The sequence below is a fragment of the Sycon ciliatum genome, chromosome 13 (genome assembly GCF_964019385.1).
Source record: "Sycon ciliatum chromosome 13, ocSycCili1.1, whole genome shotgun sequence".
Lineage (NCBI taxonomy): Eukaryota > Metazoa > Porifera > Calcarea > Leucosolenida > Sycettidae > Sycon > Sycon ciliatum.
In genome coordinates this window covers 26,459,084-26,473,250 of record NC_088655.1, presented here as the reverse complement: position 1 = coordinate 26,473,250, position 14,167 = coordinate 26,459,084, and the positions used below count along the sequence as shown (strand labels likewise).

The following is a 14,167-nucleotide window of genomic DNA, read 5'->3' as shown; positions in this document are numbered from 1 at the left end:
AAAACACAAAGAGCCCTTCCGAACATGGTTCTTTTTAAGGGTGAAACAATTATACCGAATACTCGAATACTCGCTCAGTTTTTCAATAGTAATCGTACTCGTAATAAATCAGAGTACTCGTTCATACATGGTACATGAAGTTACCACAGAAATCTGCAGTTTCAGAGCAGCAGTCGGCAGATATTCATGTGCAGACTGTGTGGTGAACATTTGTTCATGAGTAGAGAGAGAGCCCAAATGACCCACCAACCAATATATCCGAGAAATATGACTGCCACTCGGTTCAATCAGGGTTGTATCATGCGATTTTAAGGCCCTTGGTGTGCAATTTTTAGATGATGAAGAATACTCGAATACTCGAATATTCGATCGGAGAAGATCAGATTACTCGAACTCGGGATCACAGTGCTAACTTTCACCCCTAGTTCTTTTTGCTGGGGGGGGGGGGGGCGTGTTCTGCAATATTGAGGCGATGGCTTAGTTGGACAATGGCGGCATACAGTGCTGAAGGAAATGAAGCTGATGCACAGATTGTTTGTTGTGTCTTGATGCGTTGTTCGGCCAGTAATCGCCATGGATCGCGTGCTTTCAAGGACATCACCATACGTAAGGATACATATAATTATGAGCTCTTGCTTGCTTTTGCTACAAAAAGGCCAGGTTCGCTCCTTGTAGATTGTTCTGGCGATGGGTGACTGGCCCGAAACGTCAATAATATTCAGCATCACAATAAAATAATTTTTAACTTAATGCAGCGCATGTGCAGATTGTGAATAGTAACTAATTGGAGCGCTTGTCAGTTGACAAACCCCATTTTCTTTCATAATGCAATTGGGTGGCGTCCGCAACTTTCTTAGTATATGTAAGGATGCTGGGCAATTGGATATCTTACAAGTATCCTTTTCTTAGCTATTCATGTGTGTGTTCGCTTTTGCATGCATAACAATGTGTCAGCACTGAGGTGATAGCTCTGGATATGTTTGCTTGACTCAGAGCGAGTTGCGGCAGTTTGTGAGAGTGCTCGAGGTACCTAAGCTCCCTAGCATTGAAGTCATAATGATCGGAGTTTTCACTCCTCCCCACCCTCTCCCATCCCATCCCATACCCTCTCCTACCCAACCAAAAAACACAAAGAGCCCTTCCGAACATGGTTCTTTTTAAGGGTGAAACAATTATACCGAATACTCGAATACTCGCTCAGTTTTTCAATAGTAATCGTACTCGTAATAAATCAGAGTACTCGTTCATACATGGTACATGAAGTTACCACAGAAATCTGCAGTTTCAGAGCAGCAGTCGGCAGATATTCATGTGCAGACTGTGTGGTGAACATTTGTTCATGAGTAGAGAGAGAGCCCAAATGACCCACCAACCAATATATCCGAGAAATATGACTGCCACTCGGTTCAATCAGGGTTGTATCATGCGATTTTAAGGCCCTTGGTGTGCAATTTTTAGATGATGAAGAATACTCGAATACTCGAATATTCGATCGGAGAAGATCAGATTACTCGAACTCGGGATCACAGTGCTAACTTTCACCCCTAGTTCTTTTTGCTGGGGGGGGGGGGGGGGCGTGTTCTGCAATATTGAGGCGATGGCTTAGTTGGACAATGGCGGCATACAGTGCTGAAGGAAATGAAGCTGATGCACAGATTGTTTGTTGTGTCTTGATGTGTGCATTTCCTGTGGATGTGCATGCATTCTGGTGTGCCGGATGACGATTTCTCAACTGACATCTGCCAACACACAGAGTCCACGCGGCGTGAGTACTAGCAACACCATTGACAAATAATCCGTTTGCAATAATTCTGTGGTCCCCTCCCTCGAGATTACTTCGAGATTTGGCCTCCAAGCGTTTTTCATTTCGCCACTATGACTGTTTTCTTACATTTATCAATGAGGAAATCTGCTTTTGCGCAAATCGTGTGCATGAAAAGTCTTTGTCCCCCCCCCCCCCTCCCTCCCCCTCTCTCTATGTGAGTGCATGCAAGAGTTCATGTGTGTATATAGGCGAAGATCAGTGATTACTCTGGGGTATGGTTCGAATGCAGGGTTCTAGCCAGGTCCAAATAGTGTGTGTGTGTGTGTGTGGGGGGGGGGGGGGGGGTGGGGGATGGGAAAACAGTTACCTCAAAACCCATGTTCTCCATTTCACAAAATTGTCTTGCCTTGTAAAAATGCAACGTGCTGAGGCTAACCCCTGACCTCACCCCAGGCAAATGGGCCTTTATGAGCTCTCTCTTCTACATTTTTCGTTGAATGGCATGAAAAAACACAAAAAGTGACACGTGAGTAGGGGGTTCTGCATCCCCTACCCCCCCCCCCCCCCCCGCACACCTTGGCTAGAACTCTGAAATGTTTTGGTGAAAAAAAATGCTGATTGCAGGCTTATAAATTGAATGAAGCAACACCATGATACCTATGAATTGTCCAAATACGTTATCACCTTATCACCAAGAAGAATGTGGCCTGCATGATGTTTGTTTTGCTCAGGCGTGCAGCCAACACCAGCTTCCAACCTTCAGGAAGAGTCGGCATCTTCGTACGGCATACACCTGTCAATGGATGAAGAAAATTGCCTCGTAGTAAAGTACGTCTGTTGTTGTTATATTGTCGCATCCCTGACCCCCCCCCCCCCCCTACGCCTCGACCCCCTGCCCCACCCCAACCTGTACGCCTCAACCCCCTGCCCCCTCCCCCCAAACCCAGGCTCAACTTGGTCCGGTTGTGTTCAGTTTGCATGAGATCGTTTCCAGTGAAGTTGGGTACTTTAAGTATAAATTTGGGCATTAGATGCAAAGTGAGCGCACTTTGATTCGCTCAGAATCTCTCTAATACAGTGTAAGTCTGCTAATACGTACTCCCATGGCAAGTAGGAAAGTGTACGGAGTAGCCAAGGTACTCAGTCTTACACCAGGCGCGTGAGCCGGTGCCCTTCAAGGGGGGGGGGGTCCGGGGACGCCCGGAAAATTTCAAAAAATGAAGCAAAATCCTGCATTTGGAGCGAAAAAAGGGGGGTTCCGGGCACCCAGGAACCCATACGGGGCACGCGCCTGTACCCCAACATACTTCAGTTTCGGCCAAAACACCCGTGCTCGTTACTGTGTTCACACTAAGCACGGTTATTATTATTTATTCCCGTAGCTATGCAGAAGACGTTACTTCAGTAACGTCTGGCGCTAGCCAGGGTCCACACAGCTTTAATTTGGTGTTTGTTTGTTTGTGTCACGCCTGGCGCTATCCCGTATCTGTCCCGTACTGTACCGTACCAGCAAAGACAGCTGGCCACAATATTTTTGTTTGTTTGTGCCATCGACATGCCTGGCGCTATCCCGTACCTGTCCCGTACCATCAAGAGTACGGTACCATCAAGAGAATGAGTATATATGCGAAGTGTATCGGGGGAATGCATTCAGTGCAGCAACATTTTGTGTGGATTTGTGTGCGAGGCCGAGATCCCACTAGCAGGCTGGCTGGGCCGCCTGTCAACCAGCCCGGGAATCGCATGTAGGCCGGTAGCATAATAATTATAACGTATATACAGTCATGTAGATCTATAGCAGGGAGTCATATTATGTAAACAACTCCCTGCTGTATGGGGAGATTTTCTGAAAAAAAATACGAAGTAGGGAGACGAGTAAATGCAATCAGAATGGATGTTAGTTTCCGTCCGTATAATAATAAGAAGAAGAAGAATGCCCGTGATCGGCAGAGTCAGCGCCGGTCCCAGGAAACGTCAGGACAGACATCCCGTCGACTCCAGAACGCCCGTGATCGGCAGAGTCAGCGCCGGTCCCATAGCTGTGCAGAAGACGTTACTTGTACTTCAGTATCTCATTGAAACGTTTTTGCAATACAATGATGTAGCTAATCAAAGGAAAAAGCATTTCCATCAGTTCTAACAACATGCACGATGAGCTAGGCAACAAAGCATAGCGCAGGGCCCTGAGCTTCCAAGCTCTCTCGTTTTTACTTCAATATCACCGCACCACCTGGAAAGGGAAAGGAGAAACGGGTGAACATGAAAAAGGACAATAGAGAACACTGGGAGGGTGGGTGCTACAGGGAAGCCTTGTTGGTCTGTCTGCAGGCACTCCACTGACCATTGGTGTCAGAATCAGTATGTCTTTTCATTTCGAAATATGAAAAAGGCGACGTGGAGACAATAATCTTTTAAGCTAGACTTCCCGCGTTTGAGCTGATGGATCACGTGTGGGGCAGTTTTCTTTTACCTAAAAATAATGCGATGATGAGCTATGTATTAGCGAAACAGCTGTCTGAAGGAGTTTATCAATATCGTCTACGGAAGTGTCCTCGCAATGGTGATGGTTGTGTGCAGGACAGTCTAGTCGGCTAAAGAGCGCAGTGTAATGGTGGAGGTGACTCAACATTGTTTTTAATGGCCGAGAGCTCTGTCGCACCCTGTAATAATAATTATGATACGTGCGCCGTTAGCGTCAGAGCAAGAAGAGGGACAAGACGAGTCAAGGGACAATCCGAAGGACGCAATACCATACGACCAACTGTTTGTTTCTACCAGCGTTATTGGACCGTCGACACAGCTCTGACGACGATATACTAGGCGAATGCCGCGGGGCCTCCCAGCGTGTCAGCGGCAGTGGGTGATGGGCAAATAACAAGGTAGCTTGCAGACAACATCGATGGCATGAAGCCTAGTGACTGCCAAGCGTCTTGGCGCGACGGGCGAGCAGTACAGTGTCATGCCCCAGGGGCTGCTGTGGCTGTCGACGTCGGCGGGTCGTGAGGTGCGTTCGCAGGCCTTCATGGCGCTCAGACAACTGCAATACTAGTACTCAGACTCTCACTAGCTACATAGTACTCTCTACTCTGATTCTGGCACGTTATTTCTGCATTGAATAGTGATTGATTTTCCGCGCCGACTTTCCGACGCTGCATGCATGTCCAATGCGCGTCAACAGTACTTCACACTTTCCTTTTTCCCGCGTTATCACCTCAGCTATGCCAGTTTTGTATGTGGCAATCCCCTATATAATAGCAGTTTGGTCTATATTTTCAATCATTCAACATCTACCTTCACTGATGAGCTATGTATTAGCAAAACAGCTGTCTGAAGGAGTTTATCAACATCGTCTAGGGAAGTGTCCTCGCAATGGTGATGGTTATGTGCAGGAGGGTCTAGTTGGCTAAAGAGCGCAGTGTAATGGTGGAGGTGACTCAACATTTTCTTCAATGGCCGAGAGCTCTGTCGCACCCTGTAATAAAAAAATAATGCAATGAAAAAAAATCCTATTGCAGTTCATCATTCTCTTAATTTAGGTCACGAATTCCATTGATAATTGTGACAAGAAAACGTTCTGGAATACTTTATTCGTCGCTACGGTTGTGATATGAGTGCACATCTAGTTTTGTTCATTGCATTCGTAATTTCTTATCATTTCATGTTTTGTTCCGATGCGGCAATGTGCGGATTTCAGGTGCACGTCTCTGGGACAAACCCGCAGCACGCAGCACTTCTTGCGCATCAACGGCCGCAATCCCTCCCTCGTGCCTCACTACCAGCAACAGGTGAACGGAGACATCAAGAACTGCGACGTGGACTACAACAGCGACAGCGGGCTGTACCAGTGCACGGCGTACCCGTCGTACAAGACCTACCGCAAGCAGGTGTCGGCATCAGGTATGACGGTTACATGACTCATGCATGGTATAGTGTCACTAGCACAAACACATACTTTTTTTGAACTTGGATTGAGAGCCAACATGGATGCAGTGAATGGGATTTCCGTCTTTGACCACTTTGTGGTGGGTCTGATCTACTCACCTCCCACCGGTTAGGAGCTGAATCTGCGCCTTGATCCTAGAAGGTGGTGGCGTTCCTATGGATGCGGAGAACTCCGCTTTCAGCCGAGTCTCGCGCGAACCATGGATTGTTTTGGTGAGCCAATGTAATCATATGAATGAAAAGGAGAAGGACACAATGGTACGATATCTGACTAACTGTCCACCAGCGTAACGAGATCAATCATACGGTCATATACAGGGGGGGGGGGGTGAAACATGGTGTTGGTTAATTTCACCACACCTACCCTCCCTAGTTAATCTTCTTGTGTGCTCTCCGTTGTGTACACTGTGCAGAGCTGAGGGAGATGATGTCAACACCTGTCGAGACTACGTGCGGTGAGTCAGACTGGGTGACAGTGGGTGGGTTTCCTCAGCAGCGAACACATGCTCTGGTGGGCAAATGGTTGGCCGGGCCATGGCCTGACCAACTGGATCGGTCACACCATCCCTGCAATACTGCTGTGTTTCTGGCAACTGCACCGTTTATGATGTTTTCTCATGACTAGCGGTAGGTTAATCTGTTCACTGGTACAGCTCACCAGGTTGCTTTATTTTTACGCTTTTAAAATGGCAATAAACAGAGTCAACTGAAGCGACATGACTGATTGTTATAAAGGTTTTATTAAGATGTAAAGTGTGGATATTTATTTTACAGTGTTTCAAGTTTACGATTGTCATTTGCCCTGTGTCTCACTGCTATATGCAGACATGCGCGGCGTACAAGGTGAACTGGCCACGGCTCAGTCGCAGCTGAGGATAGCAACCCAAGAGAACAGGGACCTCAGGGCTGCTCTCCAGGCCTTGCAGGATCAGATGAGAGGGGTAAGTCGGGGGTGGCTGAGGTGGGTATTCGGCGTAATGTGGGGTCAGTTGCGTGACTGAAGCCAACACGGGTGTTCTGCATCATTGTGATTTTCTATACACCTTTGGAAGCTCGGCAACGACAACATTGCCTGACTAAAGTTTATAGGCGACAGAAGTGCAGTCACGTCCATATACACAATCATGTGGCTGTTGTGCATAAACAGCGATCTGAATTCTCTTCAACCGCATGGGTCACGCATGCATACATCATTGAGGTGTTCCGCGGCGAAGGCTGACGGTGATACTGGTTACTGCCGGTGCCTGCACGGGATTCACATGGGCATATTGCGCTGTGTTTGTAAGGTTGTTGCGCAAGCTCATTTCACGTGGAGAGACCCACACAGTGTGCACTGATGTGAAGACAACGCAGGCTAAGATGATTTTTAAAAGTATTTCTAACTCCTGTCTTTTGTGTGTGTGTGTATGCAAGGCCTTGCAGCGCAGTGAGCAGGCAGCCACACCATCACGGCTCGCACCCAGTGAAGATAAGGACAACAGGGCTAGCGCAGCCTTGGCGAGTAAGAAGAATTGTTTTCTTGGACTGGCCTGCATATATCGATATCTTGCTTTCTCTCTCTTTCTCTCTCTTTTCTCTCTCGCACTTACTCTGTGTCTCTCTCTGTGTCTGTCTGTCTGTCGGTCTGTCTGTCTGTCTGTCTGTCTGTCTTTCTGTCTGTCTGTCTGTCTGTCTGTCTGTCTGTCTGTCTGTCTGTCTGCCTGTCAGTGAAGAGTTTGCAAACTCGGCCGCACTGTGTTTGGAGAGAAAGTGAAATTTAGGGAGCAGGGGCGGTGTTTAGTTCTGGTACTGCCCACTCTAGTTCTCATTCGGGCAGTGCTGATTTCTGCATGGCTTGTAGCACGGATTCACTCGACATGACCCGTACCGTTATCGTGTGTGTCTTGTGTAGCCCTCATATCAGTTGTGCTGGTTGAGTTGAGTACAACTTAGCCAGAATGATTGTATCGATTCATTGCGTTGTATTCTGGCAGGGTCGTAGAATGGGGACCTCAGGTGGCCCGCCCGGATAGGGTGCTTGACCAGAAATGGACATGATTGACGAAAATTGGCAGGGTTTGGTACCTTTTTTGGTATGTTTCATGCATGTGACATGTCAGGTACAGGTCTACTCTCCATATAACGTAATCTCTGGGACCACGCACGAATTATGTTATATCGAGAGTTATGTTATGTAGAAAACCGTGTGTAAAATACAAGATGTACCTCAAAATGAAGGGTATTACAAGGCGGGTTCAACCGTGCAAACATATACACACTGTACCACCATCGACATCAGATGCCATCAATGCCGCAGAATATATGCACAATAGGACTAAACTGGCTAGCTACCGTTAGAGCTTGATTGTACCGCGCACGTGAATCTACGTTGTATCGAGAGTGCACACGTCGGGAACGTGCCATTGGGTGCGTTATGCCGAGGTTTACGTTATGTAGGACTAAACTGGCCTTAACTGCTAAGCTACAGCTACCGCTTGATCGTACCGTGCAAGTGAATTTATGTTGTATCGAGAGTGTGCACGTCGGGGACCGCGCCGTAGCGTGTGTTATGTCGAGGTTTATGCTATGTAGGATTATGTTGTGTAGAACAAAATTTGTATGAGAGTGATGCTGTTTCGGCGCGGGATTTGATTTTTTTATGTACTAGCGAGGTTTATGTACAAGTGAGAGTTGTTATATCGAGAGCAGACCTGTATATGGATATAGACATGGAGCAGAATTCAAGGGAGTGCCTGCCATAAACGTAGTATGTTTCTGCCATGATTTCACTGCATTTCGAGCAGAATCTCCCAATTTTTCGAGCAAAATCTGGCAATTCTTCGAGTATTAATCCGCCAAAGGCTATTCTTCACTGGGTGGTGTTGATCCGAATATCGTATCGCTGTTCTGATTCTTTCTGCATTGCAGCCTGCGAGAACAAGCTGAGTGGCGTGCGCAGTCTGGTTCGACCATGCCAGTAGCCGACGGCACCCTAGCATCCGCCAGAATCAGAACAGAACAGTGACCTTTGAATATAGCCAATCCATTTTGGCCAAGCTGTAGAACTGGCTTTCTAGACTTACGGGGGAAATCCCCTAACATGCACGGCATTAAGTGACTCTTCTGCCTAGAAAAAAAACAATTGCAGCAAAACCCGTCTAAGCCAACCGCTCAAGGAACCTTCAAAACATGGTCTCTGCTACCAGGTGGTCTCCTTATCCAGGGTCATTATTAGCATCCTTTGGTGCTGGTTGCAGTGGTCTTTGGGGCCTTTTTCGAGTGGTTGCCTTGATTGGTTTTACTGTGATGCATTAATACTATTATTTTGCTGAATTATCAGTCACTCCATAGCCTTAACCCTACGAACAGCTATTCCTTTTCTTCATCACATCGCCAGGACAATATTCAACTTTTAACACTTTAAAAAAATTCTTCAGGCTTTTTCCGTCTGTGTCTTTCCCTTAAACCAGTTAATATTTTTAAACTTTGTTCATACATTTATGGGTATTAATGTAATTCATGAATTCGTGCCTTGCTTCCCGCCATTATGTCAGACTGCACACAACAAACTGGTACATTTTCTGTCATCAATGTCAATGATAGGTAGACTCGGGTGGAGAGCCAAGGATTAATTATAAGAAGAAAAAAGGACCAAAGAGCTACAAGTTACGCTAGAAGTATCCACTGGCACCACTAGTTACTTTACCGGCAATCAGCTCATGCGATAACCATTGCACGACACTGACCAACGGAACTGACGTACTGGTGGTGGTGTTAGCAGTAAATAATTATAGCGTAACTTGTAGCTCTTTGGTCCTTTTTCTTCTTCTAAATATCAATGATCACCATCGTTAATTTGGTCTGTGCCGGGCTGTACGATATGTGATCACGTGTACCCTTGGCTAAGGCTAGGCTATCAACGAACGCTAAGGGCATCATATAGAAGAGATAGAATAATAATTATCTGGAAGCGTGTCTCGACGTCATCACTGCAAGACGTACATTTATATGACTGTACTACATTGCATTCGTGCAGCCAGTACCTTTTCACGTCTGCTGTATTAAACTACTAAAGTACATAATTCAAGATGTTCCTGATGTGTTGTTGTCGTTGTTGTCGAAGTCTTCATCGTCGTTATTGTCGTCGTTGTGGTCGTTGTCGTTTGTACAATACTACATACAGCATTGTTATCTGCGTTATGAGTTGTTTTAGCTCAATGGGCCTGAACCTATAGAAAACGGTTTTGATGGTAGGTGACTTGGAGCTCAGCATATCGGGATGAAAATTAACTAAACTACAGAATAAACCTAGCTCCGACGATTCTTGCCTTGTCCGGCATTAGGGGTAAGCGGATTATGCTCGGGAAATGACCAGATTATGCTCTAGCGGATGCTCGCATGATGCTCGAGAAAACAGCCAATTATGCGTTTATATGCTTTACCAAGAGACCAAAAGAACAGATATGGGTAATCGTCATGACAAAATGACTCAGCTCAGACCATTGTCATGATGTGGACTGGGAGCTTTGTGGAAGTACAAGACACTCCTAGTACGGTAATATGCAAGATGCATACCAAATTCGCAAGCGAACGGTCAACTTTTGCGAGATGTCCTATAGTGGCTGCTAGAATATTATTCCAAATCGACAAGAAGGGCTATGTATGGTCCTTCAATAGCATGTGTGTATATAGCAGCCTCATTGGGTACCTGCCCTTGTTTTTCGGATGCCATTAAATTGTAATGCTTCGTCTCAAAAAGGACCTGATTATGCCTTCAATTATGCCTTCAATAGCAGGTGTGTATAGCAGCCTCATTGGGCATCTGCCCTTGTTTTTCGGATGCCATTTTATGCTCCCTCTCCAAAAGGACCTGATTATGGCAAAAATTATGCCGGCATAATCCGCGCTTACCCCTATCCGGCATCATCCGGATGTTTTACATTTCACATTGTTTCGGAAAAATTGGTGATGGCGACCTCAACGCAAGGTTCTAGCCCGCGGTTTTCCGGTCAGCCAGGCCTTGACAGTAGATAATAATACCAGATATGGTTAGCATTGTACTGTTTACGCTAAATCGTACCCAGCCTCCACAATACCGTCGGTTTTGTATCGTTTCGACGATAGAAGGTTCCGTTTACCAGGAGAACGAAAGGGTAAGATAATATTCCAACTAGGCGTAATGGTGACGTTACAAGCCGATCATTGCATGTGTCAGAAAACACACAAAAATTAATATAATAATGGTACAGACGACGTTAGGGTGAACGGCAAAATGCTAGCCCTGTCTAATAGACTGGCTCACTACTGTCATCCTGTGCATGTGAGAAGTCCATTGAACCGGCGACTTGGCAAACCTGCATCTGTATCAAACTACATGTATAAACAAAGAGAAGAATGCGAAGTGTGTAACCAAAATGTGTATGGACCCACACCGTTGAAAACTGCATCTACAACGTAAGTTGAGAGAAACAATGATGGTGAATAATAGGCATCGGCGGATTCTGCTCGAAAAGCAGTGAAATTGGCAGAACCATACAAACCTTATGGCGGGCAATTCCTCGAATTCTGCTCCATTTCTTTATCCACATACCAAACATGCATGAAACTTACCAGAAAAAGCACCGAATTCTGCCAATTTTTCTGGCGGCATTATCCGCAAAGGCCTAGTGAATAAGAATGGGTCACGCATTTGTCATTGCTGTTTTAGCTATACTTCTCGAGACTTCTTTTAGTTATTGTTCTTTGCGCTAATTCATCACCCCTTTGCTGTACCTTCTTTTAAAGTAGAGCAATGCAAACGGAAGCATTGTTATCTCATTGTTCTGTATATCTATCACCTGAAGAGAAGGCACGAACGTGAGACACATTTCAGGATGTTGTTGAACAAATTTTACAGTAGCGTAGATGTAGTACTAACATGCATGCACTTGTATGCGGCTCCGAATGAAAGTATACGATCAACACCAGACAGGACCAAAGCCGCAAAGGATGGATGTCTAGAGGTGTTGTGTAGATACTCGTGATTATAATTATACGCATACCATAATCATAGTGCACATGTGACAGCAACAACGCTCTGTTTCCCTTCTCGGACATATCAAGTCCATGTAGCCTGTCTTCGAGCTTCGTGTCCCCAGCTGCAGGAGCGGAAAGTGTGCGGCCTAGCTTATCGTGAAGTGTCCCTACACGGATATCTAGTGGATGGAATTACAGCAAGAAGTGCTGTGACCCTCCAGCACAGCTATGGACTATGGCTGAAGCTAACCACCTGGTCTGCGAGTAGTGTTACGATAAAGTCATAAGAACTCCTGATAGTGATCTAAGGGACTTCAACTCGCGTGTAGATCTACTTGAACTCCTCGAAAACCGCGCAACCACTTCGCGTCTCCAACTCGCTCTGTGCTGCGGAGAGTGAGAGCACCGACTGGTTCGTTCACCTGGTCACGTCACTAGGCTGGTGACTGGTGTAGAGGAACACTTGAACACGGACCGCGGTCCAGGCTAGGCTGGTGGCAAAGACTACAAAAAAAGTGTGTAAGTAGATCGACAGTCCGTCCTTGCTCGTTGGGTCGCGTGTGTGGTGTGCATGCTGCTGACCACCAGACTCCCGAGCTTGTATGGATCCATGGTCCTGAGCTTGTATGGATCCATGGTCCTGGATTCATGCTTTCGGCGTAGATACTTTCGGCGTAGATACTTTCGACAGAACCACGCCACTTGCCAGCTACAGTCACAGTGTAGTAACGCTATCGTCAGCGGCACCCAGTTGATGCGAATATTTTTCCACGACCAGCAGTCTGCACTGTGGAGTGTGGTCCTACTGCTCCTAGGCTAGGATCCAGTCGGCACGCTTTTCCAGGACAGCTTTGTACTTGCACCACTAGACCTCTGCCGGGCCTAATTATTTGTGCCGTGCACCTCGAATTCTACTCCGACTCGGTATTTTACCATTTGCGGAGTTTGACCAGAGCCTAGTGCACATGTACTCAGGCACCGTCGATTTAGTCCAACTCTGCCTCCGGAAACATCAGCGGGGAAGGTGAAGACGGAAGCAACGACGTCGAGGGGGCCGGGCACGTGCTTTAGGGTTGCGGAAATGTTCACCTTTCTTGGAGTTGTCCTGCTGGTCAAACTCGTTTCTGCAGTAAGGTATCGCTCGGTGTGTCCGTCACGTTAGCATACCGCTATCTCACTTTGGACTGCGTATGTGGTTTGCTATTCTGTGTTTTCTTCCGTTATGAACTCTCGACCTTCATCTCTACTCTGTAGCAAGGTAAGTCAGCAGTGCACGCAAGACAATCTATCAACATGATGTCCATGTATGTGCCGTCCTGCCTCTAGCCGATGGTCCACAGCCTGTCAGCTATGGCCCTGAAGAGTTCTCTCTTGTGCCAAACAGCATAGACATGATAGAGCCGCACATGACCTTCCAGTCCACACTTTGAGACAATTAGCTCTTACAGATATCCGCTTTTTTGCTACTTCAGTACTTCTGTCTTTGCAATGGGCCCTAAAGATACGTTTACGTGCGCACAGCAGGTGTATTGACCGCTAAAATACTATTGCTCACTATCATGTACACACTGTACATGAATGAAGACATTTCTAACAGACGGAAGAAAAAGCTTCTTTTCAGAAATTGCACACTCCGTCGCTGCCATTTCCATGTTTTGTCAGTCTTTTAAAACATACTCACAGTGAAGGTTCGCACAAATTCTGCATCTCTTTGTTGCAAAAATCATTTTCCCGGCGCACGGTGAAGGAAAAAAGATATTTCGCCGGTGAAAGAGAACTGATGCGGGAAAGAGCAGCGACAATTATTAATGGTTCAGTCAGACCTTGCTTAACCGCACACATCCGTTTTCCACAAAAATATCCGGACAGGCGAGGGAAGCGGATAATCGAACGCACATACTGTATGTATGCATGCCATGTGCTGTAAATCAGCAACCAGCGATTTTCCACCGGATGGCGAAGGATTCGGATAAAAGAGGACCGGATAAAGAGGACCGGATAAAAGAGGACCGGATAAAAGAGGACCGGATAAAGAGGACCGGATAAAGAGGACCGGATAAAGAGGACCGGATAAAAGAGGACCGGATAAAAGAGGACCGGATAAGGGAGGTCTGACTGTAGAGGTCACGTAAGGTTGCTGTACCAGTGGGCTAGACCAAGCTCAGCTGACAGCCGTGTTGGCTACAGTAATTTTCTAGAACATGACTTAGACCGCTGCAATGCCCACCATTCCCTGTGCACAGTCTAATGGTCTTGTTCATGACTCTTTTCTCTGTCACTTACTAGCAGTCTTTATAGGTCAATTACAATCGAACTTGTCGTGATCACACTGAAAATCCCAGAAGACGTTATATCACTTTCTGACAAGTCATGTTGACTTTGTTCTATTTCATCCTGCAAACACTCCTGCGGACACACACACACACACACACACACACACACACACACACACACACACACACATAC

General features: G+C 46.4%; 1 protein-coding gene across 1 annotated transcript; it reads left to right on the top strand.

The window, feature by feature from the left end:
* The first annotated feature begins 488 nt into the window (after nt 1-488).
* On the top strand, nt 489-8,669 carry LOC135829327 (uncharacterized). Its single transcript, XM_065341732.1, has 7 exons — nt 489-606; nt 2,497-2,593; nt 5,460-5,662; nt 6,121-6,162; nt 6,533-6,648; nt 7,121-7,208; nt 8,615-8,669. The coding sequence occupies exons 1-7, from the start codon at nt 489-491 to the stop codon at nt 8,665-8,667; spliced, it is 717 nt and encodes a 238-aa protein (XP_065197804.1). The 3' UTR covers nt 8,668-8,669.
* The last annotated feature ends 5,498 nt before the right edge of the window (nt 8,670-14,167 follow it).